Consider the following 26,403-nt stretch of genomic DNA (forward strand, 5'->3'; position numbering starts at 1 on the left):
ATGCAAATTGAGTTGAGCTCTTTGTATGCAATGCACAGAAGTTCTCTTCAGTAGATCGAAAACATACCGTACAGAGATTCGCATCAGTTTTCATCCGACAGTAACTCGATTAAAACGAATGAGTCCCATTGTGTGGCTATATTGCAAGCAAGCCAAAATGTCAAATGTACTTATTTTAAGCAATTTATGACAAGAAGTCTCTTAACCATAAATAAGGGAACTGTACAAAAAAAGTAATCAGTCTGTACATAAAGATGTTTTAGTACCGATTTTTCATTGTCTAGTAATGAATATTATAGAAATTAATGTCAAATTTAAAAATATCTCTTTGATAAAATTTAAGTAGACATTAAAAAACCGGCCCTTAAAGCATTAATGATAAAACAAATCGTAAGAATTGAGAAATCAACTTTTATTTAAAATTTGACAAAGGGAAGTTGTACAAACCCTGAATAAAAAGTATCTACAAATTTCAGCACAGGATTGTGTCCAGTAATATTAATATAATTAAAATAAAATATGTTTAATTAGAGTCCAGTAAGCTTAGTATATCTTTCAGTCTCACTTGATAGTTTTAACTATTTTGTAAACATTTTCAATTTATTTCTCTCTCTTATTTCGATTAATAGCAATATTTTGTAACTAGGCGCTATGAAAATGTATTTTAAATTGCTAACAGTCGCTGTTACAATGTTGTTCGATTTTTTACACGTGTTTTTAATAGTCAATTGAAGCTGGTATTTAATTATCACTCTCAATGTGAAGTCATTGCGAATATAATCGAAATTCCAGGACATGAGGTTGTGCCACGTTTTATTTGTCTTTTGCACCCAATTTAAAACGATTTCATTGTCTGTCTGTCTGTCGATCTGTCGGTCTGCTTGTCGTTCTGTCTGAGTTGATAATAAACAAGCCGAGAGCACTAATTGTGCTGCAGACAAGTGGAAATTAATCGATATCCTGCTTGAAGTAGACACACAATCTAATTCTAAGTTGACGTGTGACACTGGAATGGTGAATAAGCCGTAAAACATTGAGATGAAGGGAGAGAGAGGACAGAGAGAGAGAGAGAAGGACACAGGGAATAATGTGAGGCAAAGAAAGCAAATATTTTCTCATTTCCGACGTCAAGTGTGCCGGATTAAATGGGCGTAAGTAAGTAAAAGTGCAATGAGCACACACACAAACACACACACATACACACACCCACAACGTGGGCCCAGGTTGGCAGTTGATTAGGCCATTGGCATCTTTGTTTAACAATAAAATTTGGCGCCAAGTGCACAGCGGTCATAACAACAAATGGCAAATGAAGCTCATTATTTCTGAGTGGTTTTCCATGTGCGTCTTCTGCCAATTTGTGCCCACAAAACAATAACAATAACAACAGCATTCTCACAAGATGGATTATCAGCTGATGCAAGAGATACAAGATACACTCAACTAAAGACTGCAACTAATTGATACAGAGAGGAAGAGCATTAAGATAAACTTACTTAAAGTATCCCAGTATGGCCAAGGACAGGAGTATGGCCAGCAAGGAGATGCCATAGCCCACCTCATAGATCAGGGTCACATTGTGACTCCACTGGCAATTGAAAATGGCACCATTAAAGCAAGCAATTAAACACAATTAGTTACTTGCCACTTACTATAAAATCGTCCATATTAACGCAGGTGGTGTAATTCGACCAGGTTTTGTTATTCAACGGATGTCTGAACCATTCGCCATCATCGCCACACTCCTTGTGCGCATATCCTGTAAAATAGTCAAGAGACAGTGATAATATGAATTAATTTAAATATAATGTATCAACTCTCCTATATAGTCTAAGATATAGCCTGTATATAGAAAGGCTAGAATTTCTAAAAAACAAAATGCTGTATTTTCTTGCTCATGGATAGCTTATTGTTTTTCTTAATTTTCTTAATTTATTTAGTTTTTTAAATCCAAGCGCTTCAAGATTATTTTTTTAATTAATCCAATTTTTTCATGATAAAATATGAATTAAATAATTATTAATTTAAAAAGTAATTATGGTTAATTAATTTAAATATAATGTATCAACTTTCCTATATAGTCTAAGATATAGCCCTATATACAGGCTATATTAAACGCTAGAATTTCTAAAAAACAAAATTTAATATTTTCTTGCTCATGGATAATTTATTGCTTTTCTTAATATTTTTACATTTATGTAGCTTTTAAAATCCAAGCGCTTCAAGAATATTTTTTTTAATTAATCCAATTACTTCATGATAAAATTTTAATTAAATAATTATTCATTTAAAAAGTAATTATGGTTAATTGATTTTTGATTAAATATTTAATAATATAATATACCTCCTAATACCCTCTTTTCAGTATCATAAAATTATAATTAATATTTAGATAATTTCATATTTGCATATTCCATTAGCCTTTTAGTTGACACGAGTGCAGATAATTGCGTTAGCAGCAAACTAAAAATGTTGATTGCGTATACGCAACGTAAACGATTTGACCTCAGCTAATTGATTTTCTGTGGCTGCTGAAATATAAAATGCTTATGTGGTGGGCGCATTTAATAATTGAAGTGCGACCTGAATGGCCAAGTTGAAATTGAAGTTGGACTCAAAGCAAGTTTGCCATGCTTTTGACATTGTCGATCTGCTCGAAGTTGACTTATGAACCGAGTTTTGTGCTATTGTCATCAAAGTTGTTGAAAGAACTGTTGTCAGACACTTGTCGTCGCCATTGACAAACGAAACGACTTGAGATTCCATGTTAGCAATTTTACAGGTATGTTTTGTTCCCACCATTCTCTATTTGGTTTTATTGCCATTTGGCACGCAGAGTCAAAAAATCACGTATACGCGCTGGGTGGCAGACAAGTAGACAACACGACAACAGCAGCTGAAAAAAGCCAAAAAAAAAAAAAAACCATTTCGTTGCCTCTACTGTTGCTGGCAACCACATCCGCCAAACGGAAGTGCCATAAAAGTTAATGGCGGCGCAGTGCAAAGCACATAATCTTGTACAAGCTGGCGACCCCGAGGCGCTGCCTCAGCCATGGGCGGACACGGACACGGACACGGACTAGGACGCGGCCACAGTCGAGTTGAGCCATAACAGTCATAAGCCAAATGTAGTGAAAGCAACATTTGCTTTTTCCCAACCCCCAACCCCCAACCACAACAGCAGCCCCTTTCATCGCACCCCTCTCTGCTGGCGCCTAAAACTAGTGCCAGGCGCCTTGTCACAGTTTTGGCGCAAACAACACAGAAAAAAGTCATTCAACTTTTGTGTGTTCGCACTCACGTGACACTAGTAACTGTGAACTGTGCTGTTGCATGGGCGTGTGGGCGTGGCATACTCGATTAATGCAAATTGACAGGGCAAATGATTTACGCTACAAAATTGCCACAAACAAATTTACACTTAATTATTATTATTTCATTTCAAGCGTTTTGTTGTCTATATAACCCTAGCACATGTAATTTGATTAAACGGGTATGCTAGACTTGGACAAGACTTAGGAACAGTAGCCGAAATACACTTAAGTTGCTAGCTCAAAGAATTGAACAAGTTCAATCTGACATAACTTGATCAAAACTAAGCGGAAAGTCTTTTTGATCATGATTTTGCCTTTTTATTGATTCTGCATTTAAATTTTTTACATCTAGAAAATTTGATATTTTTTCGACTCTAAGCCATCTATCGTCAAATTTTCCATACTTACCCCTTGACATTTTTTCAAAAACTTTGATCTCTCATAACTTCATCAAAAATTAACCGATTTTCAAGCGGAATGTCATTTTGATCTTGATTTGACATCTAAATTGATTCTGCATTTAAATTTTTATCATCTAAAAAATTTGATATTTTTTCGATTCTAAGCCTTCTATCATCCAATTTTCCATACCTACCCCTTGACATTTTTTCAAAAACTTTGATCTCTCATAACTTCATTAAAAATTAACCGATTTTCAAGCGGAATGTCATTGTGATCATGATTTGGCCTCTCAATTGATTCTGCATTTAAATTTTTATCATCTAAAAAATTTGATATTTTTTCGATTCAAAGCCATCTATCATCCAATTTTCCATACCTACCCCTTGACATTTTTTCAAAAACTTTGATCTCTCATAACTTCATCAAAAATTAACCGATTTTCAAGCGGAATGTCATTGTGATCATGATTTGGCCTCTAAATTGATTCTGCATTTAAATTTTTATCACCTAAAAAATTTGATATTTTTTCGATTCAAAGCCATCTATCATCCAATTTTCCATACCTACCCCTTGACATTTTTCAAAAACTTTGATCTCACACAACTTCATCAAAAATTAACCGATTTTCAAGCGGAATGTCTTTTTGATCATGAATTGGCCTCTAAATTGATTCTGCATTTAAATTTTTATCATCTAAAAAATTTGATATTTTTTCGATTCAAAGCCATCTATCATCCAATTGTCCATACCTACCCCTTGACATTTTTTCAAAAACTTTGATCTCTCATAACTTCATCAAAAATTAACCGATTTTCAAGCGGAATGTCATTGTGATCATGATTTGGCCTCTTAATTGATTCTGCATTTAAATTTTTATCATCTAAAAAATTTGATATTTTTTCGATTCAAAGCCATCTATCATCCAATTTTCCATACCTACCCCTTGACATTTTTTCAAAAACTTTGATCTCTCATAACTTCATAAAAAATTAACCGATTTTCAAGCTGAATGTCATTTTGATCTTTATTTGACCTCTTAACTGACTCTGCATTTAAATTTTTATCATCTAAAAAATTTTATGTTTTTTCAATTCTAAGCCATCTATCGTCCAATTTTCCATACCTACCCCTTGACATTTTTTCAAAAACTTTGATCTCTCATAACTTCATCAAAAATTTACCGATTTTCAAGCGGAAAACCATTGTGATCATGATTTGGCCTCTAAATTGATTCTGCATTTAAATTTGTATAGTCTACATAATTTTATATTTTGTTGCTCTAGGTCTAGCTATTTATTTCGATGTCATATTTTTTATTAACCGAATCTTAACATTTTAAAATGTTTCAAAATTGATTTGTTGTAATGTTAATACCGGTTAAAGGTTAAGGCTTTGATTATGGTTTAAGCCATGGTCATGTATCCCGCTTGTTTTATCATTCCACAGGGTATTTTTGTTTATTTGCCCTCTGTTTTTTGCTTCGTTTGAATTGTTTGCTTTCTGTATTTGTTGGACATACAAAAACAAATGCATATAATTTGCATAATTTATAATTATATGTGGATTTTTGCAGCAATTTCTATGATGAATGATCGTTGTTCTAGTGTTTGTTGTTGTTGCAATGTTTGTTGTTGTTGTTGTCTGCCAAAGTAAACAGAGAAAAGCCGCTAGCTAACAACAAAATATTCATTTGGTTAATTTACGAGGAGGTATCCTCCATGTAAATGGATTTAATATTCTATTTATTTTCGAACACTAATTTTATCATGTGGGGCAAGAGGGAAGCAAGTGGTGCCATTGTGGTCGTGACGCTAAAAGGGTGCGGTTAATGTTTTTGATATTGCCAAATTGGCAAACTTGTTTAAAACATAATTAAGTTGCGTATTTAGTTGGATTTATAGTAACAAACGTGATTCGTTGTTTATAAATAATTAATTAGCAATCTCTCTACTTAGCTGAATAAGTTAGTTATTGCTTTTAGCTGGAAGCACAGCTAGCTTAATTAGCAACTTAATGAGAGCTTTTAAGCTATTAAGGAACTAATTTAAATGTATTTTCTTGTTTATGTCTGCAAAACAATCGATAAATGGTTTCTTTATGACCTTTTGAGCATGTTTACTCTTGGTTACTTCAAAGTAATAAAACACAATACAACTTTGCGACAATTCCTAATAACTTTGAACTTAGTTTTTTGAAATAAAAGTCAATTCTAGGGAATTTTATTATACTTTGACCATGTTGTGTGTGTTTGTATTTCTCTTTAATAATTTTGCTGTAGACATTGCAGACTTCGGTAATCGAATGTCAGATTGTTGAGTTCTCAGGCAGAAAAATATTTACATATGTTTGTATTAGCCCAGGGGGGAAAAAAAAACAGCTAGAAGGAAAGAAAAAATAGCTACAGACAAGCTAACTCGACTACGAGAGACCCTGTTCAAGTTTGGTACAGTAAAAATTGTACTAATATTATCATGACAAAATTCAAAGAAAGCTGTCATGCCTTTTACTGCCTGACTTATAGCTAAATAAAACCATTCTGCTTTTTAAGGTACAGGGTCTACAAAATCTATAGGCAAATGTGCTGAAAAGTAGCATTAGCTGCATGTGTACTTAAAATGAAATTTTAAGAAAAACATGCTTTCAATTGATTTGCCAGGCAACAAAAATATAATCCGACAGCCCTAAATACTTGTAACAAACAGGGAAAGCATGTGGATGTGGTAACATGGTACACGAGGGGATGCTGCCAATTAGGTAAGCCACCTGGTTTGTGGTTTGTTTATGTATGCCTGAGTGTAAGTGGCTGTGTGTGTGTGTGTGTGGTTGTATAGCCTGCGGCGCTGGAATTGAATCAACGTGGGTCTTCATTAGAAAGAGCCGCTCTCTGGCGGGCAGGCAGGCTGACTAGCGGGTCGCTTATGCGTATATCATAAACCTTATGCCATCTACCATTTCCGTTTCCGCTGGAATATTGCGACTGACATTTGACTGCGTCGTTGACTTATTTATGTACATGTACTGAATTTGCTTTGCTTATGCCAAATTCGGTTTGTCTGTTGTCAAATGCAGATCTGAGCCTGGTTGCTGACCCAAAAGTCAAATGTCTGAAGCCTAAAGCGGATGCTGCTTTGTGCAATTCAATAAACAACAACAATCGCGCCACTTACTTGTCGGATCAAAGCCGGTGATGAAGTTCGGGCACAGCTCGTAAGCGGATGTGCCAGCGGGTGTGTCGGGCCAACAAAGCCAGCCATCAAAGGTGCCCGCACAGTGGGAGCCTGCAAGTAAACGTACAAATACAATATAACGATTAATAATTGAATTATTCGCGCATGTTGCAGTCACAATTGTTACTCACCTGCCAGCTCTTGGCCGCTGTCGTTGAGACGTGCATTGCAGGCGGCACGCAGGGCATCAAAGTCGGGTCCACTCTCGGCGGCACTGTTGCTGCCACCGCTGCCAACGCTGCTGTTGCTGCTCTGCTCAGCCATATTGTTGCACTGCAAAACATGGCGAAGCATATTGCAATTAGTTTTTAGATATGTTAGCTCGCTTTTAATTCGTTTGCAACAGCGAAATAGCTTTTAGGTAGCGCTTAAAAGTAGGCAATGCTTTCTTCTCAACTCCCCCACATTCCACAGAAATGCGTGTGTGTGTGTTTGTGTGTGAGGGTCGCTGTGTGTGTGTGTGTTTGTGTGTCCCACTCACGCTTCATTGCATGCGTGCAGATTTTTGTGTTTTACAGTTCGTTTGAGCCACAATTTAATTGGTTTTCCTGCCAGTTGTATATGAGTTGGTGTGTGTGTGTGTGTGGTGTGTGTCTGTGGGTCGGTTGTGCATTGGTATATATTCACAATTTATACATTTCATGTTATTTTATTGCGTTTTTCTTATATAACGGCAGGTTAAGCAATTTAATGTGACCGCCCAAAAGTATGCAATAAAGTTTTATACGATCTGTCGAACGCTTAAACAAAATGTATAACACATTATATTCATTTCATTTGCAGTGTTATTATAAGTGATTAACCGGAGAGGGGGAAAAAACAGATGTAAAAATATATAAAGAAGTGTGAGTTTTTTTTTGTAAAAATGTCGTAGAAATTGAGATTAAAATAACTGATAATCTACTTTATATTTAAGAATTCGTTCAACATGAAAATGATTATTTTAAACGCTAACAAATACATTTAAAATAATTTAATAGCTGCTCTAAAAAAATGATTGAATTATTTAATGTTTCTGGAAGCACACTAGGCTTATGAATATTTCATTTATTTTATTTGTAAAAATTCCATTTTATTGTTTGCATGTAAATTCCGTAAAATTTCTGATTTGTGATATACTAATAAAATTGTGAAATTTGGCATTCCTTGTGTCCTTGTCAATGCTCATTCAGCTGGTAAATACGAGTACGAGTACGAGTATGCAAATAAGTTTGTCTTTCGAAAGTGACATTCCAACAACACACTTTCAGAACAAGCAGTCAGTTTATCGTTTGTCTGGTGCACCACACAAGTTTACTGTCAATTGGGTGATAAGGATGCGAATGCATTCAGCCGGAAGGCAGGAGACGAGTCAAACGGTCCGAGACAAAGCAAATCAATGGCTGCAACAGTCAACAGCTGCTAACATGCAACTGGAAGCTAAACCATTAAGCTAACACCGCAAAGAGCACCGATTTTAGAAGCAACTACAAATTGGCAGTGGGTGTGGCACAAATGTAAGTAGGTGTAGTGGGAATGGAGCAACTCTAAATGGAGAGGCAATCATGCGTGCCAGCACGATAAAGTGTAGGAGAAATAACCTTAACTAGGGATGGGTATAGATATATTTCTACAAAAGTCATGTACGATATTTAATGCGATATTTCGATATTTAATAGGATATAAATAGTTAAGTATTCAATCTATTTTTATCTGTAGAATTCTATAAAAACGATATTTTTAGTATTTGCGCATCTCTAACCAACTATAAGCCAGGTACGGGACTAGAGACGAATGCACAAATGTACATCTACCACACTCACCCACACACACATACACACACACACACTGACATATTGTAATCTTATCATTTAGGCAAATTGCAGCTTGCACTTAAGGCAAGTGGGAGAGGGGCATAAAAACAAAGCATAAACGAGAGAAATGAATTGTTGGCGGATTGGAATTCAGTGGGTGCAGTTTAAGTTTTTGGGTGGTATGGGAAAATGTAGCACTTTTAGTGTATAAAATCGTAAGCGTTTTATGGCAACATCAATAGCTGATGTTGTTGTTGTTGCTGTTGCTCATACTCCTACTTATAAGGCGAATTACGGGCTCAGCTTCAATTACGTTAAAGCTGAGCAGACAAATTTGGTTATTAACTGCCGATAGCCATACTCGTAAATGTGCTGTCATTTTAAGCAGGAGCGAGAAGGCAGACTGTTTAATTTTGAGCACGGTACCACTTAAATTTTATGATGGCGACGCGACAAGGTTGCACATAAATCCTTCAAGTACGCTGAACCACAAGCCAGGGCGACAACTTGTGAATGATGGCCAGGTAAAGAGGTGTTCACTTAAAGGACCGAACCTCGAGCTGCCAATGAATATTAATATAAAAGTTGAGCTATCGATAAGCCGAGCATACGTTAAATGTCATTGCACATAGCGTAGTATACTTTCGAGGGCTGGTCGAATAATTTGGCAGAGCGCTGAAGGGCAGCAGGATCATTTTGAGGGCAGTGAGCGTCCTGCGATAATAAAAAATATTTTTACGAGTGTGCACAGGCCGCACGCAACGTTGGGCAATAACAGAAATTAGCAATAAAAAGCGCCTAGGCAAGGCATAGGTAACTGAGAACTGGAAACATGGAGCTCTCAGCAAATCGCACCCACAAGAAGCTCAAGCTAAAATTACGCTTGTTGGAAGTGTGGGTAATAAAACTGGCAAGTCAACATAAAACCGCATATGTACGAGAGTTTCGACTTGAACAAAATATATCGAATAGATGCGACTTCCTCCCTCTTAAAAACATGTAGCTTAGTGAAAAACATTGTTAAAATATTTTATGCGCCACATGGAAATTACAAAGAATATAAAAAAAACTAGCCAGATCCGTGAAATACATTTGACATTTGACCTGCATTCATACATTCGGCGCAATATTACAAAAACTTCGATTTTTCTTGCCGACTTTTATGACAGCTCGCATTTCCGCCTGACGCCCACGTGACGTATGTGTAATGGAAATGCCGCGATAAACCCACACATACTACCATATGTGAGTTCGATTTCTTTGTCTGCATGTGTGAATGCTTTTGAGTTATTTCCAATTCGTTTGCTGTCAGAACTTTCAACATGTATAGTTTATGGCACATCTTTAAAGTATTGTTATATTTCCTCATCTATAAATAAATCACTTTTGCTATAAATTTATTGAGCACATAAATCATAAATTGTAAACATGAATTTACCGCATATTTTCCAATGTTCTTAAGAGATATTGTGTTAAAAAAATTTAACGAGAACTTAAATAAACAATGGCGCTTTATTAACGCATCCATTAAGTGCAATAAAAAATAACATTAAATCCATTTTAAATATATTCTTCAACAATTATCGAACAGATTTGGACTGGCCTTGAATTAAAAAACAGCACACTTTAATTTTATCCGATTTCACACGATTTTGTGTTTTACGATACCCTGTTTTAAACCCAAAATTTATTGAAACAGACAGTAAATATAAAGAAGAACCAGTCAGAGCACAGGGTATTTTATAGACTAACTTCCTCGACTGCATATTTCAATTTCTTTCTGTTTGCTTTTGTTCTGATTTAAACCCTTTTCCATTTATTCAAAAAAAAAAAACTGTGACAAAATATTTGTTGTTAAAGTACTGTCGACATTGGGATTTACTCAGTGGAAATATTGCTCAATTGAATATTCGAGAATGTGAGAATTTTCAGCAGCGATTCATTTTTATTATCGATGGCAGCTGAATGTATTTGAGCATACTTTCAAAGGGATTTGCAGTAGAAATTGAACAATTGATGACATCGTTATTGGTTCGAATAACGTACATTCGGCTTATGAGTTGTTTCAATGGATTAAATAAACTACTTGGGGGATTACAGTTGTTACAACTTTTCCAATACTTTGCCCATCAATTGTACACAAGTTGCGAGAATTAAATCAAGACACAAGATGAATTCTAAATTTAGACTACTTCTTATAAAGTACTTTAAATTTAGCTTTAAATTTATGTGTGGAAAATTCAGTTGAATAAAACATAAATAAATCATGTCAGCTCTCAGGAAACGGAAAATATCAAGTATACGCCAGAGTGAACAGAGAAAAACGCCACACACAAAACATTTAAATGCCATCATGCTCATATCTATCAATCTATATATCATAAGATATTCGAAAGCGAAAGCGTTTTTAAAATGTGAATATTCGTAACAAATAACGAAGCACAAACATTAACTGACAGCTGCCGTTGCAACAATATGAAAGCGTATCCTTGATTTATATTTGTGTGTATTCCGTAAATGTAAAGTGCGCACAAAAGGAGCTAATATATCAAATAAATATAAAGACATTTACAGCATATTTATACCATGCAGCTCTCATCCAGCTCAACATTACAACCATATTACATATGCTCTTTATGTCTGGAGTCCAGCATCCAGAATCCAGAGTCGAGAGTGCCCCCAAGGATTATGACTGTCGGACAGCAAATAAATAGCTTACAAAACGGAAGCAGACACAGCTAAAGAGGAATAAAATATTGATAAAAATGTTGCTGTAGATTATGAAAAGCAAAAGCAATTTATTTATTTAGCACATGCTTTTCTTTCACTGTTTTATTTGCCTTGCTTTAAATAAGCCGCTGTCGACGCTGCGAATAATTTATAAACCACAGAAGGTGCTCAAGAGCGCTTAACTAAACCAGGAGGCAGTTAGCCGCATTTAAAGGCGTAAACTTAAAGTGCAGTGTAAAAAGAGAATTTCTGTGCAGTGTTCAAAGGTAACAGGTAACAGACAGCAGGCAGCAAGCAGCAAGGAGCAACTTGCTGCAGGCTGCAGTCTTGTGGTTTGCTTTGTGCCACATTCTGCCTTTGTTGCCACGTCCACTGTCTCATTTTCCTTATTTACTGCCTGTGGCCAAAGTGTGGAAATTTCATCATGAACTACGTGTCTTACTTTGTGATTTTTATTTTGTTTTATACTTTTCATGCTACTTGCCTCAGCCAGTGGCATTGTTACGCATACGCCTGGTTGGCCGGACCCAAGGTTCATTGCTTCTCGCTTAACTAACCGACATTTTGCTTGGGTTTCGTTACGGTTTTAAAATGAAATACGTGACACATGTGTTAAATGCGGCTTTTACCTACAGTTTGTTATCCTGGGCCACAATTGCACAATTTAACAACACTGCGAAAATTTACATATGTTGTGTCACACACAAGCTGACAACTTGTTAGAGTGTGTGTGTGTGTAACCTTTTGAAATGTGAGCTCTTCTTGTTTTGTTTTGTTTTGTTTACTTTGCTTTAGCTGTTTGTTCTTTTTAATTGTCTCGCGGTTGTAAAGTCGACCCTCTTACAGCTACAGATACGGATACATCTGTAGCTAGAGCTTGAGATTAATCTACATACGTATACAGAACAACAGCTGCTCAAAGCATATCCTTTTCAAAGTATATGACGTCCTTAGCTGTACTTGTAGCCTTCCTGCATTTGCCTTTCTTCCCTTTAACAATCCGCTTACCTCATCTCAGTTAAATTTTACTTTGTCACTTGGCCAAGTAAGTTAAAACTTGGCACTGTGCTTATTTGTACTTTATATACTTTGATTTTCGACAACTTTTTCGCAGACTTTTGTCTGTGTTGGAGCCTAGATAACGCTAAGATCTGACAAAATCCTTAGCAGCTCAACTAAAGCACTCACAACACGCCCACAGGCTTTCAAGCAGCAGCAAAAGCTTAAGTTAAAGCGAAAGCAAAACAATTCCCAATTTGCTTTGATTGTTAAAGTGAATTTCTGTAGTCTTTAATTTGCAATTCATTTGAAATTTCATTGCTATTTCAGTCACAATAATTTTATACTGTAGTTAACAATTCCAGGCAATTAATATGAATAATTTCTAATATCTGAATAAATTGATTATATATATTTTTTTTGAGTTTATTTAGTCGATTCACGCGCCTGTACTTCCACTTCCGATCAATGTTTAAATAACGTAGTCAATTCATAACAATAACATTGTATAGCAAGTAACAGTCACAGTTCTACACTCACACACACCTACACACACACACACACTCTTACACCTAAAAAGGTCCAACAGCACACGCACTTTCCCAGACATTAGCAATTTTCCGCACGTTTTGTTGAGTTTTGTTTAAAATGCTTTTACAATTGACTTGCTGTCGCTTCGGTTGCGGGGGATTAGAGGGAGTACACACACACACACACACAGATACAGCTACAGATACACTTATAGGCATTGGCAGCTTTCCCACTTTACCCTGACCCTCAAGCCACTTCGGTTAATGTCAATGAAAGGCAGTTTGATTTTCATATTTCATTTCGTATCATTTGCAATTTTCTTTGCCTTTTTTTCTGCGACAATTGTTGCTCAATTCATATGGAAATGTGCTCGCTGACATGTTGTTGTTATTGTCTGGGTAGTTGTGTCGTCTTCCCTCTATTTGTGTATCTGCATAATGAAGTGTTATGACCTCAATAGCCGAACAATAGCCCCAGACACATCTACATTCCGAAGAGCAGCAGCTGTTGTTCCATAATTCTCAATGATTTCGCTCTCTCTGGTGACGACCTTTTGGCAAACGAGAGCCTAATAAATATTCTTATTCAACTTGTTTACATGGCGAAAGTTGAAGAAAAGTCAAAAAGTTGCTTGACTTGACCAGCGTTTACATTGTTTACTTGTTGCTTCAACTTTTTTATTGGCTTTTGTAAAATTTCAATTTATTTATGATTTATGGCGATTTAATTTACTTTGAAAACCCATTTACCAGACAATTGAGATAATATAATATATTCTATGGCTGGTACGCTGGTATTTCGCATGGTTGAGCAAAATAAATGCAGTAATCAACTATGACAACAATTTATTTTAAAGAGAGAATTACAGTTGTTGTAAAAGTATAAATTTAAAAAAAAAAAGAATTTCCTTATACAAATATCTCCTGTTACTTGTTTTAGTTAATCAATTAAACTATCAAATGACCAGCAAAGTGAACATTTCAACTTTTGCTACGGCTTGACAGAAATTTCTTATGTAATTTCTTTTGTGTTGCAGAAACTTTTAATTAAAAGCAAAAGTTGCACGTTGAAAGTGGAGCGGCATCGAAAGCCGTAGAAGAAAAAGTGCAATTATAAAAGAAGCCTGTGAAATCGAATCAAAATCTATAAGAATCTGAGGTAAGTTGCCAGGTGTTCAATGATTGATCAGATCGGCTTAAAAATTAATTAAATTTATTTATAGAGCGTGCACAACAGTATGTATATACATGAGATACAAAAGTATCTTTCAGCTACTTGGACATGCAACGCTATATTCTTAAAACTAACTGCAATGCACTTTCACAGCGAAAGTGAAGAGGAAAGAAGAGAGAGGGAGGCAAAGAGATGACTTTCACTTAGTTGGATTATCAAGAAAATGTCAGCTAACTTTGTTGTAAGTATATTTACCAAGCCGTAAGTTACAGCTGCAACTCGCTAATGAAGCTCCCGCTCATTGGCTTAATTAATTCAGTTGTGTGCGGTCGTATTTTTGTGTTTTTTATACCCTGTAAACAGCGCAGTGGGATACAAAAAGTATCTTAATGTAAAGGAAAAATTTTTAAAGAGTATATAAATATATAGATATATTTACTTATTTTATAGGGTATTTATCAATGGGAAATCAGTATCAAAAATAGTATTTTCTTTAGTGTTCATTGTAATTTATAATAGTAATCTAATATGAGAACCAAAAAATAATTTAATATTATATTATATAATTCTTTACAGGATACTAAATTAAATAAAAAAAATTTCAAATTTTTTTTATTCATTTTTATTATTAACTAATTTATTTTTATATTTTAAATAAAAATGCTGCCTTTACAGGATACCAAATTAAATAACATATATATTGCGAATTTTCCTATTCATCCAGATAAATTTCTTTGTGTTCAAAGCCAGTTTTTAAGCAAATTCCTCATCTTTAAAGTTTGTGTAGTAGACACAGGGTATTTGCTAGCAGTGCTGCTTGAGAAGTTGCTTTTTAGGGGCAACTTTTCTCGATGCTGTGTGCGGACATTTAATTAGTAAGTGCGCTTGACAACAACAGCATAATAACAACAACAACAAAAGCAGCAGCATCAGCAACATGAGCATAAATCTGAATGCCAACAAATGAGTGTGCGTGTGTGTGTGTGTGTCTATATGAGTGAATAACACAAATGTATCTGTCGGATACAATCACAAGCTCATTACAAGGCGTGTGTTCTTTATTCGTTTGTTGTGCTTGCTGTGTGTGTGTGTGTATTTGTTGTGTATCTATATGTATGTATATGCCCTAAACCAGTTGACTGGCTGCCGTGTCCAGCGGCACAACAAGCGGAACGCATTGTACAGTGCCTGCCATTTGGCATTATCTGATTTGCCTTTTGCCTTCTGCCTTTTGCCTTTTGCTTTGTGCCATGTTGGCCCCGTTGGCCAATTGAATTTGCGTTGCTTTTGTGCTTTGAACCTTGTTTTGGGTCGCACTGTCTTGTTATCTGAGTGAGATACATTCTGGATATTTGTGATTGCTCGCCTGGCTGCCAATTAAAATGACGTTCACGATTTGCTTGCAAGATTTCACACAGTTGCCTCCAGTGTTGTTGTTGTTGTTATGGTTGCTTCTGTCAGCTTCGACTAATTCAATAAACTTGCAACAATTTATGCGCCATTAAGACGAGCTGGCAACTGTGTGGCAAACTTTTCGCTCGACTGCAAACAAATCCGAGCTTCCAGCAGAAGATACTCATTTAATTGAGATAGTGTCGGGTGGATTTCGGTTGGGTGTTCAGCATTTAGCAAATTATGGCCATTAGAGTATGCCAAATGACTTTTGCCAAGCCAAGCCAAGCCAAACCAAACCGCAACAATATGCGAAATGTCTGCTTTCAGATCCGACCATGACTATATCCATTTTCTCATTTTCCATTCGTATTTTCTGCTGCCTCACTCCTGTTGCCTTGGCCATTTTCATTCCATGTAGATAAGCACAACAATTTCAGTGGCAGCTGCAAAATGCATGTTTCTTGGCTGCATAATTTTGCATAGTTCATGTTGCATGCAATAAATGCGGCAAGCATGCATGCCACACAGCACTCAACTGGGTTAACCAAATGCAACATTTACTGTTATGCATAACAACATTTGATTGGTTCTTTCCTTACCTTTCCCCATCTAGAATTTCAAAACTCTCTTGAACTTTGACTCCATGAAGATTTTCGTTCAGTCATTCGAACAGTTTATTTGATTATTCTATTTGTTTTGGTTGCTTAATGTTATTGGGTTTCAACATCATAGAAAATGTGGACTGACTTTATATGGAAATGTCTTTAGATTTACATTATGGAATTGGATATAATGAGGTATAGAGTTCAGTGTTCTTTAACTCAAAAATTGTCCTTTATATGCAGATAAACAATTAAGTTTATTTATTTCAACAACTATATATGTATTCATGTAAAGTTAAGCGAATTTCTATTAACTATATCGAATTCCATCTCCAGAAATACATTTATGTAATCATTAAACATGACTAACAGCAGTAAATGAGGAAATTTTATAGCTTAAAAAAAGCTGAACTGAAAAATAATCGATAGTATTGACGATAGTAAATATCAATTAAGCGCAAACCATTTATTTGCATACTTATCTGCACTTATTTACAAAGGGCGTTCCAACTTCAATTTGATTTATTATAAGAGTAATTTTCTGCCTAATAAATTTGCATATGAAGCAATAATTTCCATCGATGTTCGCCTCGATTTTCCAGTCAGTTTCAGCAAGTAATAAATATTTATGTCATCTTTTGGCCTCACATGTGAGTTATAAATATTAAAATGAATTCAGTCAGAAAGATTTGGCTTAAGCAAGGCAAGTGGAAATTTAAGCCAGGGTTTTAAGCCTCCATTAGCAAATTAAAGAAATGCTTTCAAGTTGAAGATTTTGTGCTCTTAGCTTCACTTGAAGCATTTTACACTCAATCGCCTTAGTTCTTGCAAAGGGTCTTCATAAAATTAAAAAATAAGCCTTCACGCACAATGAGCCAACATTTTAGAGGGGGTTGAGGAGAAGGGAAGAGAGGGGATGGAAGAATTGCGGCTAGAGAGCAACCTTGAAAAAACCACTTAATGCCAAGCGAAGGCGTGAAAAGGAAGCATACCAAAAATGAAATTCAGACAGTGAATTATGTTGACTTTGGGGTCTGTTCTAAGGAAAGTAAGGGTAAGCGTTAGAGTTAGGGGTTGCTTAATTACCTGCAATATTGCAGCCACAAAAAATAGCAAACGAAACGGGCTAAAAAGAGAACAAAAGACTTTTGGCCAAGAGTAGCAACAAAGGACGAAGAACAACAACTTCAATTAAGCGTTTTAATTTCAGTGGCTGGCAACGGTTGCCATAGTCGTCCCCTGGTCCCTGGTAAAAGGATATTCTTAATGCCTTTTGCCATTCCACTTTTCTATTTACACACTTACTCATCTTTCGCCGAGTTTGTTTTGGTCATAAAAGTCAGTAAACTGGCCGCAATACTCGTTGATATAATATGCAATAACTTAGCATAAATTACGTAGGCATCGCGATGCCTGATGCTCACAGGATACACAGGATACATGCAGGACACAGCCGACGCCCGTTTACACTTCACTTAATTGCTTCTTATGCATATTTAATCAACTCGCAACGTCAAAAATCGCCGCGATCCAATTAAAATAGCCCACAAAAGCCAAGCCAAAGAAAAAGAAAAAATAAATCGCACAGAAGTAAGAAGAATAGTCCTTGATTAAATTCGTATGCGAGTAAGTAGGCAATTTTATGCTCAGTCACGAATTTCAAACAATTTGCTTAAACTTAAATTACTTCCGCTCAATGAGTTTTGTGTGTACTCGCACTTGCAAAAGGACTTGCCCCAGTTGGGCGGAAGAAAAACAAATGCCAATTGTCGAGAAGCCTCAATTTCGACCCCAAATCTCATTCCAGTAGCCCTATAAGTCGTCGAGGTTTCATAAATAATACGAGCAAACAACGCCCTGATTTGATTGCCATTACGTGCAATGCGAGTTCAAAAGGATATTGACTGGATATCAATATCCGGATATAGTAACCATAAACACAACCTGAAGAGTCATCCAACACCAACCAAGAACCAACTTGACCAGCGTGAAATGTGTTCGATTCACAGACATGTGAAGATGGACATTTGTTAAAGCATTTACATTTATACATTTATGTACATTCAGAAATGTTCATTTTCATGTCCCACATGGCGTATGAGTGTCCTGTCCAGTTGCTCAATTTGCTGACTGTTATCCAACTGTCAGTCTGTCCGTCTGTCCGTCTGTCAAGCTGTCCAGTCGAGTGTCCAAGTGTCCAGCCGTCGCTCTTTAAGTGTAGTTATGAAACGCTTTGCATTATTTATACTCCTGGCCCGAAACTCATTAGCTGGGCTATCATATTGCCTAAGGAATGTGGACAAATCCCGGCAGCTTTATCTCTATTGACTAACTAAGAAATACCCTGCTAAACAATTAATTTGCAAGTGTTTATTAATTAATTTATTTCATTTTAACTCATCCAAATATAAAAATTAAATTATGTAAGTAAAAATTAAGAAATTTTTCTGTTAATTATATCGGTTGACTTGACTAAATAAGGAATACCCTGTTGAAAAATTAATTTCATTATTTTTAACTGATACAAATATTGAAATTAAAAATAAAATATTTTAGCCTGACAATAAATAAATAAAAAAATAAATAAATAATAATTTTGTAAATAAATATAATAAAATTGAAGCTTTTAATATTTAGTTAATTATAAATAAGAAAGTACTAATTAAATCAATTTCAAAGCTGCATTTAAGCAGGTCTTAACTTAGTAAAAATAAAGATTAAACACAGTACAAATAAATAGAAAATATATTAAACAAATGGAAAAGAGGAAGAAATTAAGCGGATAAACTTTTAAAAATGTTATACCAAAAATTTTCGTACAAATTGGAATCGAATTTCAATTGTTTATATTTTTAGAAGATGATCTACCAACAATTGCTGTTTTAATTGATAACTTGCTAATATAGATATTAGTCTTTATAGTGAAATTCTCTATATAAAGCAAGTGTTTAAATTTTATTGCCGCCTTTTAGGATTTAATTTCCAAACTGCCTTAGCTTTTTATAGACTCATTAAAACGTGGTCATAAAATATGATTTCATTAGATCATCTTTAAGCAGTTTATACCCTATTGATGGTACTACATACAGGGTATGGTTAAAGCTGTTGGGCCATTAAATACAGCAGTCGTTGTCACTGCCAAGTTGTAGCTTTAATTTGGCTACACACATATTTTTAATTCAACGACAGGCAAAAATAGGGTCAGAGTTGAGCTCTGTTCTGGTAACAGGATTTCTCTTTGCTACAATTCCTTTTGCATACGAATCCAATTGGCTTGACCCGAAGTTCTTAATGGGGTTGTGTTGCCACAGTCACTCTCAAATGTGGCAAGTTCAGAGTGCTGCCAGCCGCAATCCGGAAGTTTTTAGTTTGTCTAATTGAAAGAAAATGTGTAGCCATCGGTTTTTGTGGTTTTAATTAATGTTGCTATACACTCTGCAAAGAGGATACAGAATATGAGGGAGGAAGGAAGAAAGCAAACTAATTAGCGGCTGTCAGAATGGTTAACTCTCAGTTATTAGTTGACATGAAGATTGGCCATTAAACAAACAAGTTACAGCAAATTTAAGAAGAAGACGACGTTAATTTGGCAACATTCTAAATGATTGACACTCGTTCAAATTGGCCGCAATTGGCAGATTGACAGTGTGACAAACTGGCGGCAACATTTCTTTGCACTCTGTTTGTTTCGTGTATTTTATAATTAAATTATGTGCAGCTTTTTAATTGCTCATTACAGTTGAATGGGGACAAAGTTAGAGACGATGACATCGGACTGACTGGGCTGTGGGTGTGCCTGGGTGTGTGTGTGTGGGTGTAAGTTTTATACGCCCTGCTCTCACTCTCTCCTTCTAATGCAATTTTCATGTTGTCTGCCTTTGAGATGCATGCTGAATGCACAAGAAGCAGCTGCTGCTGTTGCTGCAACACCGCAAATGTGTTTATTTATGCCACGCGCCGATGTCGCCTCAGTTGGCACGCTGCCACATGTGCCCGCCCAGGCAACGTCATATAAATATTACGCATACGTCGGGTTGCCAAAAGACTAACCTGATTTACGCATTAACATGCAGAAGATGCAACAAACTAATGCCTTATAAGCAAATTGATTAATTTGCTGTTGCTTTTTGACTGGCGTGCTTAAATTTTGGTTTGGAGCTGAGCTTTTCCAAAAGCCAGTTCATAAATCGAATCGAAAGTCATTTAAAATTAAATATATTACAGCATATAATTTTTTTTAGTTTTTGTAACAAACCGGAAATATTCTTGTTTGACAGAATTTATATGAATCAGGTTGATTTTTCAAAAACAGTTTTAGACACAGAAATTTATTTTAAATGTCAACAACATTTTTATTTATTGATATACTCTTATCATACATATAAAGTAAATAAATAAAGTCCTTTTCTTATTTAAGTTCTAAATGGCATTTAATTTTCTTCGAAAAATTGGTTGGCTTTCAGAGTTTTGATTTCTGAATAACAATTTTCTATTATGAAGAATTCCCGAGCTATTGTTAAAGTCAGAGCTAAGCTCATTTAATAAAGTTTGCCAATTTATAAACGTTTAATCCTCTTAAGATTTTACAATTTATTTACAACTGTGAGAAATTTATCTGTTATTTGAAGAAAAACACCCCACACACTCAGACACACCCACACACGCACACACCTAACAGACACAACAGACACGCATCGTTTAATTGCAATAACGCACGCAAAACTTAACCGCAGTTGTGTTCATTGTGTTGTTGTTGTTGTTGTTTGTGGTTTCTGGAGCCATGCCCAGAAGATTTCTCAGTGATTTCTGTAAATTTGAAATGTCACTTTGCTTGGCGTTGTTTTGATTTGCAGTTGTCGGCGTCAACGCCAAAATGTCGAATGCCATTTGACATGCGACTTCCGGTTTTGTGGCCAGCAAAGTCTTGATAAGCTTGTTAGTGTGTGTGCCTGAATTTATGTAAATATGTGTGTGAATGTGTCACACTCACAACTCTTGATGTGTCAATCAAGTGTGCGCAAAGTCAACGGCTTTCGGGCGGCAACAAATTTAGCAAATGTCGCAATGGAGCTTAACGTATTTGCGGCGGCTTCTTCTTGCAGCTAATGGCAACAAGTGTCTCCACAAGTGTGAAGAATGTGTTTAGAGCAAAGGGGGAAATGTGAGACGTGTGTAGTTGGTATTTTACGCGTGATTTATGGGCTTGGCAGTGCGACATGTTAAACATTGTTGCTCAAGTGTCGAGAAAGTTGCAAGTTCTTTGACTGCTCTTTGTACTACACTAAAAACAAAAGACCAGCTTTTTAAATCAAGAAAATGAATTTTAAATATTTTGTTCTTAAAATAAGACTATTTTAAGACCACATTAGTGCTAAGAATATTAATCTAAATAATTAAAATAATCTTAATACAAGAGTAAAAATTTTAAATTGTTTGGAAAGTATAAATATGTAAATTTTTTTTTTTTTTTTAGGAAAGTTGACCCGTGGCTCTGGGGTTAGAGACGCCGCTTCAGTTATGAAACCAGGCACGGGTTCGAGACCCACTGTTTACCAGAAAAAAAAACATAGATAAAGAACATTTATAAAATTACTTAGCCAAAATAGAATGTATATATATCAAAATAAAACAATACAAAAATGATATAATTTAAAATTTTCCTATATTTTTTTGTTTGACTTAAACTTTAAGAACATTTATTCTAATAAAAATAACATTTATTCTTATAATAAGAGCTTGCTCTTATTTGTATATATATCAAAATAAAACAATACAAAAATTATATAATTTAAAATTTTCCTTATATTTTTTTGTTTGATTTAATTTTAAGAACATTTATTCTTATAAAAATAACCTTTATTCTTATAATAAGAGCTTGCTCTTATTTGAAATGTTTTCAAAACCAAGATGTGTCTTCTTACTTTAAGAATTTTATGTTCTCGACGAATTTTTTAGACCAAAATTCTTAGTTTCGAGAACAAAATTTGGATTTTAGAACATTTTTTTATCAGTGTACATCTCTCTTTCACTCTTTCTTGGTCTTTATTCTTCACTCTTTCTTGCTGTTTATTCTTCACTCTCTCTCTCTCTCTCTCTCTCTATCTTTCTCTCTCACTCTCATCTTTCGCTTGGCAGCTGCTTTTGCGTTATCTTAAGAGCATATCAGTGTTCAGCCTTAAAAGACGCTGCAAATCATCTTTCGTATCGGATCGCATTGCAGGCGAAACGGAAAAACGGAAGTGGCCACCAGGCGACAAAGTGCATACAGCGTGGCAACAGGTGTTGTTGCAGTTATCCAACTAGCTGCCACAAGCCAGGCCTTTAATTTATGGCCAGCCAACTCTGGCCTCTGCCTCTGCCTCTGCCTCTGCCTCTGCCTCGTGCACCTCCCGCTGAGCGAGCGCTCGCCCAATGCAATTGATTAATGTCAGCGACGCGGCGTGCGGCCCAAATTGAGCGTGGCAGACTGACAGTGGGCAGAGATGTGGCAGGGTGGCAGGGTGGCAAGAGCAGGGGCAAGAGCAGCCACTATTGTGGTCCTCTTCTATGGCTTGTTCATTTGCTTTGGCCGGAAAACCAGTTGACTGCCTTTTGGTTTATCAAAAGATGCGGCACGTGTGACATGTGCAGTTCTTTTTTGGTTATTGCCACTTTTGGTTGTTGTTGTTGCTGCTGTTGCTGTTCATCTTGTTGCTGCTGCTGTTTCATTAGCGCTGACAGCGACCTAAAGCTGAACTAACGCTGCGGCGTGAGCTGTCAGCAACATTTGCAGTGGCTTGTGCCCCAAAAAGTAAAATTCCCATGTTGCCAGTTGCCTGTCAAAGGCAGAAGCAGCAACAACAAACAACGACAACAACAACACCACCACCAAAGTAATCAAAAGTTTGATAGCAACTATTTTCCAGCTATACACAAAGTGTATTGTATGCGGTCAGTTCTAACTACGCTTTACTTTAATATTGGAATTTAAGTATTAATATTTCCGTGTACAAATCTATGTTTCAAGAAAAACAGATTTCTAATTGATTAGCTTCACTTTAAAATTAAACTCTTTGTTAAATTCTATAGATTCTACTCAATTATGAGACAAAATTTTTGATTAAACTACATCTTCTACTTATAATTACATAGTTATATTTCAATTAAAACTTGTTATTTTATTTTCAATTTCCTTTTACATTTTTCTGCCACAATTTCTTAGCCAAATTCACTTTATGACCGTAAATTAATTAAAGTTTTTTAATATGTTACTTACTGGATGAAAAATTAAATAAATATTTCATATCACAGCTAATATGGAAAATTTGCTACGACTGTCAGATCAGATAAAGTTATATACCGATTTCTAGTAACCTGAATAATTCAGAAATTCTTCTGTGAAATATAAAATTATAAAAAATTTAACTTTTTTTTTAATATTTATTTATTTAATATGTATTTATTTATCTTAGTTTCTAGTGCTACAAGGATATCCTTGTAAATTATTACACTAGTCACAATCAAAATCAGCATTTTTAGTTATTTAAATATTTTAATTTATTTAGTAACACTTTATATATTTTTATGAACATTTCAGCAGCATTTTCCAACGTTATAGTGAATTATTTGAAATGGTTTTAGCATTTTTAGTTATTTAAAGATTTTTATTTATTTAATAACACTTTATATATTTTTATGAACATTTCAGCAACATTTTAAAACGTAATAGTGAATTATTTGAAATAGTTTAACAAACTTTAATGATGACTCAACACAAATAATATATAGTTATGCTAATCATAGCGAGGTTGTACTGTAGAAAATCAGTTTATTAAATTTCGCAAGTAATTTGATGCAGTAATAATTTCTTAAGCAATTGAAAACGTAAATGTGATTAATTAATCCCTTGAATATCATTATATTTATATTTGGCAATTTGGTGATCATAGGCAGGCTGGACTGTAGCTGAAGGAGAAGACAATTGCATGCTGATGTCTTGGACAGTGGAATGCAGCGGAGGAACATCACGACTGTGTCTGCCGCTGGGAATGGTCATGCAACAGCCAGTTCTCTGCTTGCAACTGAATCGGTAGATGAAACAGGAAGCAGGCAACAGAAGGATAGACTGGGGACTGGCCTTTGGCATCAGTTTGGCTTTGAAATGTTTAGTCGAGACAGACAAATAAGCTGATTGTTCTGTGCAGCAGTCAGCACGTAAATGATACTGACAGGCCCATGACTGCTGGATCTCAATGCCAATGGTTTTTTTTTTTTCATCCGGCAACAGCTTCAACTACAGCGTCCATCAAATGAGACAAAACTTAATTTCTACATTTGCTGACACGATAACAAGAACAACAACAAGAACAAGGCATATCTGAGTTGCTGCTGTCAGAGTGAATTTAGTGCGTTGGTTGAGTGGGTAAACTGGTAACTGGTTAATATGTACTAAGTGGTAAGTGGCAACAGTAGCACATGCAGCACAGATCAGCTCAGCTCAGTTGAGCTCATCTCATCGAGCCTATTCTTGGGCATCTATTCCATTAGACGCTTTTAGTGCTTGTTAAATTCCAATTAACAACTTTTTCTGCCACATTTTTTTCTTTTTTTCTATGTCGATTGGCGATTTGCTGCACGCTGCAACCAGGCGCTACCATTTAAGGCGTGGCAGGGTCCAGAGTTGCCCCCACAGATGCACATCTTGTTGGCTGTCAGCAGCATCTCGTCTCAGCGTTGTCATTGCGTTAATTGAACCCGCACACAGTTGGCCATGTAAGAGTCACATTAGTTGTCTAGTTTATTTACCTGTCCACCTGTTGGTTTGTTTGTTTGCTTCTCTGGCTTGAAGACACGCAACTGTTGCATTTAAAACCTGACCCATCCGGATGACTCAGCACAACGCACGCGCGTTTCATGAGCGTTTTGCGCGCGTTTTCTACTTTGCATTGTAATTCTTTATGGAGATCAATAACAATTAAATTTAATTTTAATTCTAATTTCGTCATTTAGCCTTTGACGTTGCCAATTTCAGCAGCATCGAAGCATGTGAGCATTCAAAAGTATTAATGATTGACCATTGACGATGACGATGACGATGATTAGGCAGACGATTTAGCCTCTGCCCCCAATCCCTGCCCCTGCCCTTGCCCCTGCCACGGCAACGACCCAGCCCATTGTGGGGCATAATGAAAATTGATTGAACCTATCCACAGCTCAGCGCACAATTCAATTTCAATCAACAACAACATTTGCGCGCCAAAATGTTTTTTTCCTATATATTTTCATTATTTGTTTAGATTCGGCAGACAAAATTTCAGCTCAAAAATCTGATGGAAAATGCGGTTTTGATGTTTTCAGCCGAAAATAGTTTGCGATTGCAATTAATTAAAAATGCTTCATGCAATAAACATTCAGTATTTGTGAGAAACATTTAATGATTATCATCCAGTGAGATAATTAATTGCTTTAATGTATCTTGGCATTTAGCCAGTGTGAAAAGATTGCCATCTCGATAAAGATACAAATTTTTCTGCTGATAAATAAAGTTCAAGGGGTAACCAATAATCTAAACGGAAGTATGAATCTAATGTGGAATGGCTGACTAGAAAATTATTCTACAAATGCTTAATATATTTATAGTGTTTATTTTATTATCGATTTTATTCAGGCGATCAATTTTATTGATAAACAAAATGTTTAAAAAGTCTAAATTAAGGGGAAGTAGTAGACAAGACTTGCTGTGTCTAATATATAGCCGGTATATTGTACAGTATAGCTTATTTAAATAAAGAATAATATAAATACAATGAAATGGAAATTTGAATTGAGCAATCAAACGACTATAAAGATATTGACATCATTTTAAAGTGCACTTTAAAAATATACATAAAGATTTGAAAAAATAGCTTTTAAAAAATTAAAAAATCGTTAAAGAAAGTCTATTATTTGGTTTTTTTTCAGGGGCAGTAAATATTGAATATTTTGATTTTTTTTTGCAATTGAAAAATCATGCATTTCTAGGAACTTAAAAAAATAAAGTGAAATATATACCAAAGAGTATCGTTAAGGGTAATCTATGCAATTTTACTTATTCCTTATATTTGAGCATAAAAATAAAACTTAAGAAATAATCATTATTTTTGAGAAAAAAAAGAAACTCGTAGAATAATGATTATTTCTTGATTATTATAAAGCTTATAATGATTACAGTCCCCGCTTTAAGAAAAGTACTTGTCGAATAATTGGCGTAGATAGTTCA

At 35.4% G+C, this 26,403-nt stretch overlaps 1 protein-coding gene across 1 annotated transcript in view; it reads right to left on the minus strand.

Moving 5' to 3' along the window:
• Positions 1–26,403, minus strand: part of LOC117784046 (calcitonin gene-related peptide type 1 receptor) — a 35,391-nt gene that overhangs the window by 6,845 nt on the left and 2,143 nt on the right. Inside the window, 4 exon segments of the mRNA XM_034621644.1 lie at positions 1,497–1,588; positions 1,653–1,759; positions 6,884–6,994; positions 7,075–7,216. Coding sequence (XP_034477535.1) covers positions 1,497–1,588; positions 1,653–1,759; positions 6,884–6,994; positions 7,075–7,207 — 443 coding nt within the window. The 5' untranslated portion in view covers positions 7,208–7,216.

The sequence above is a fragment of the Drosophila innubila genome (assembly GCF_004354385.1).
Source record: "Drosophila innubila isolate TH190305 chromosome 2R unlocalized genomic scaffold, UK_Dinn_1.0 1_C_2R, whole genome shotgun sequence".
Classification (NCBI taxonomy): domain Eukaryota; kingdom Metazoa; phylum Arthropoda; class Insecta; order Diptera; family Drosophilidae; genus Drosophila; species Drosophila innubila.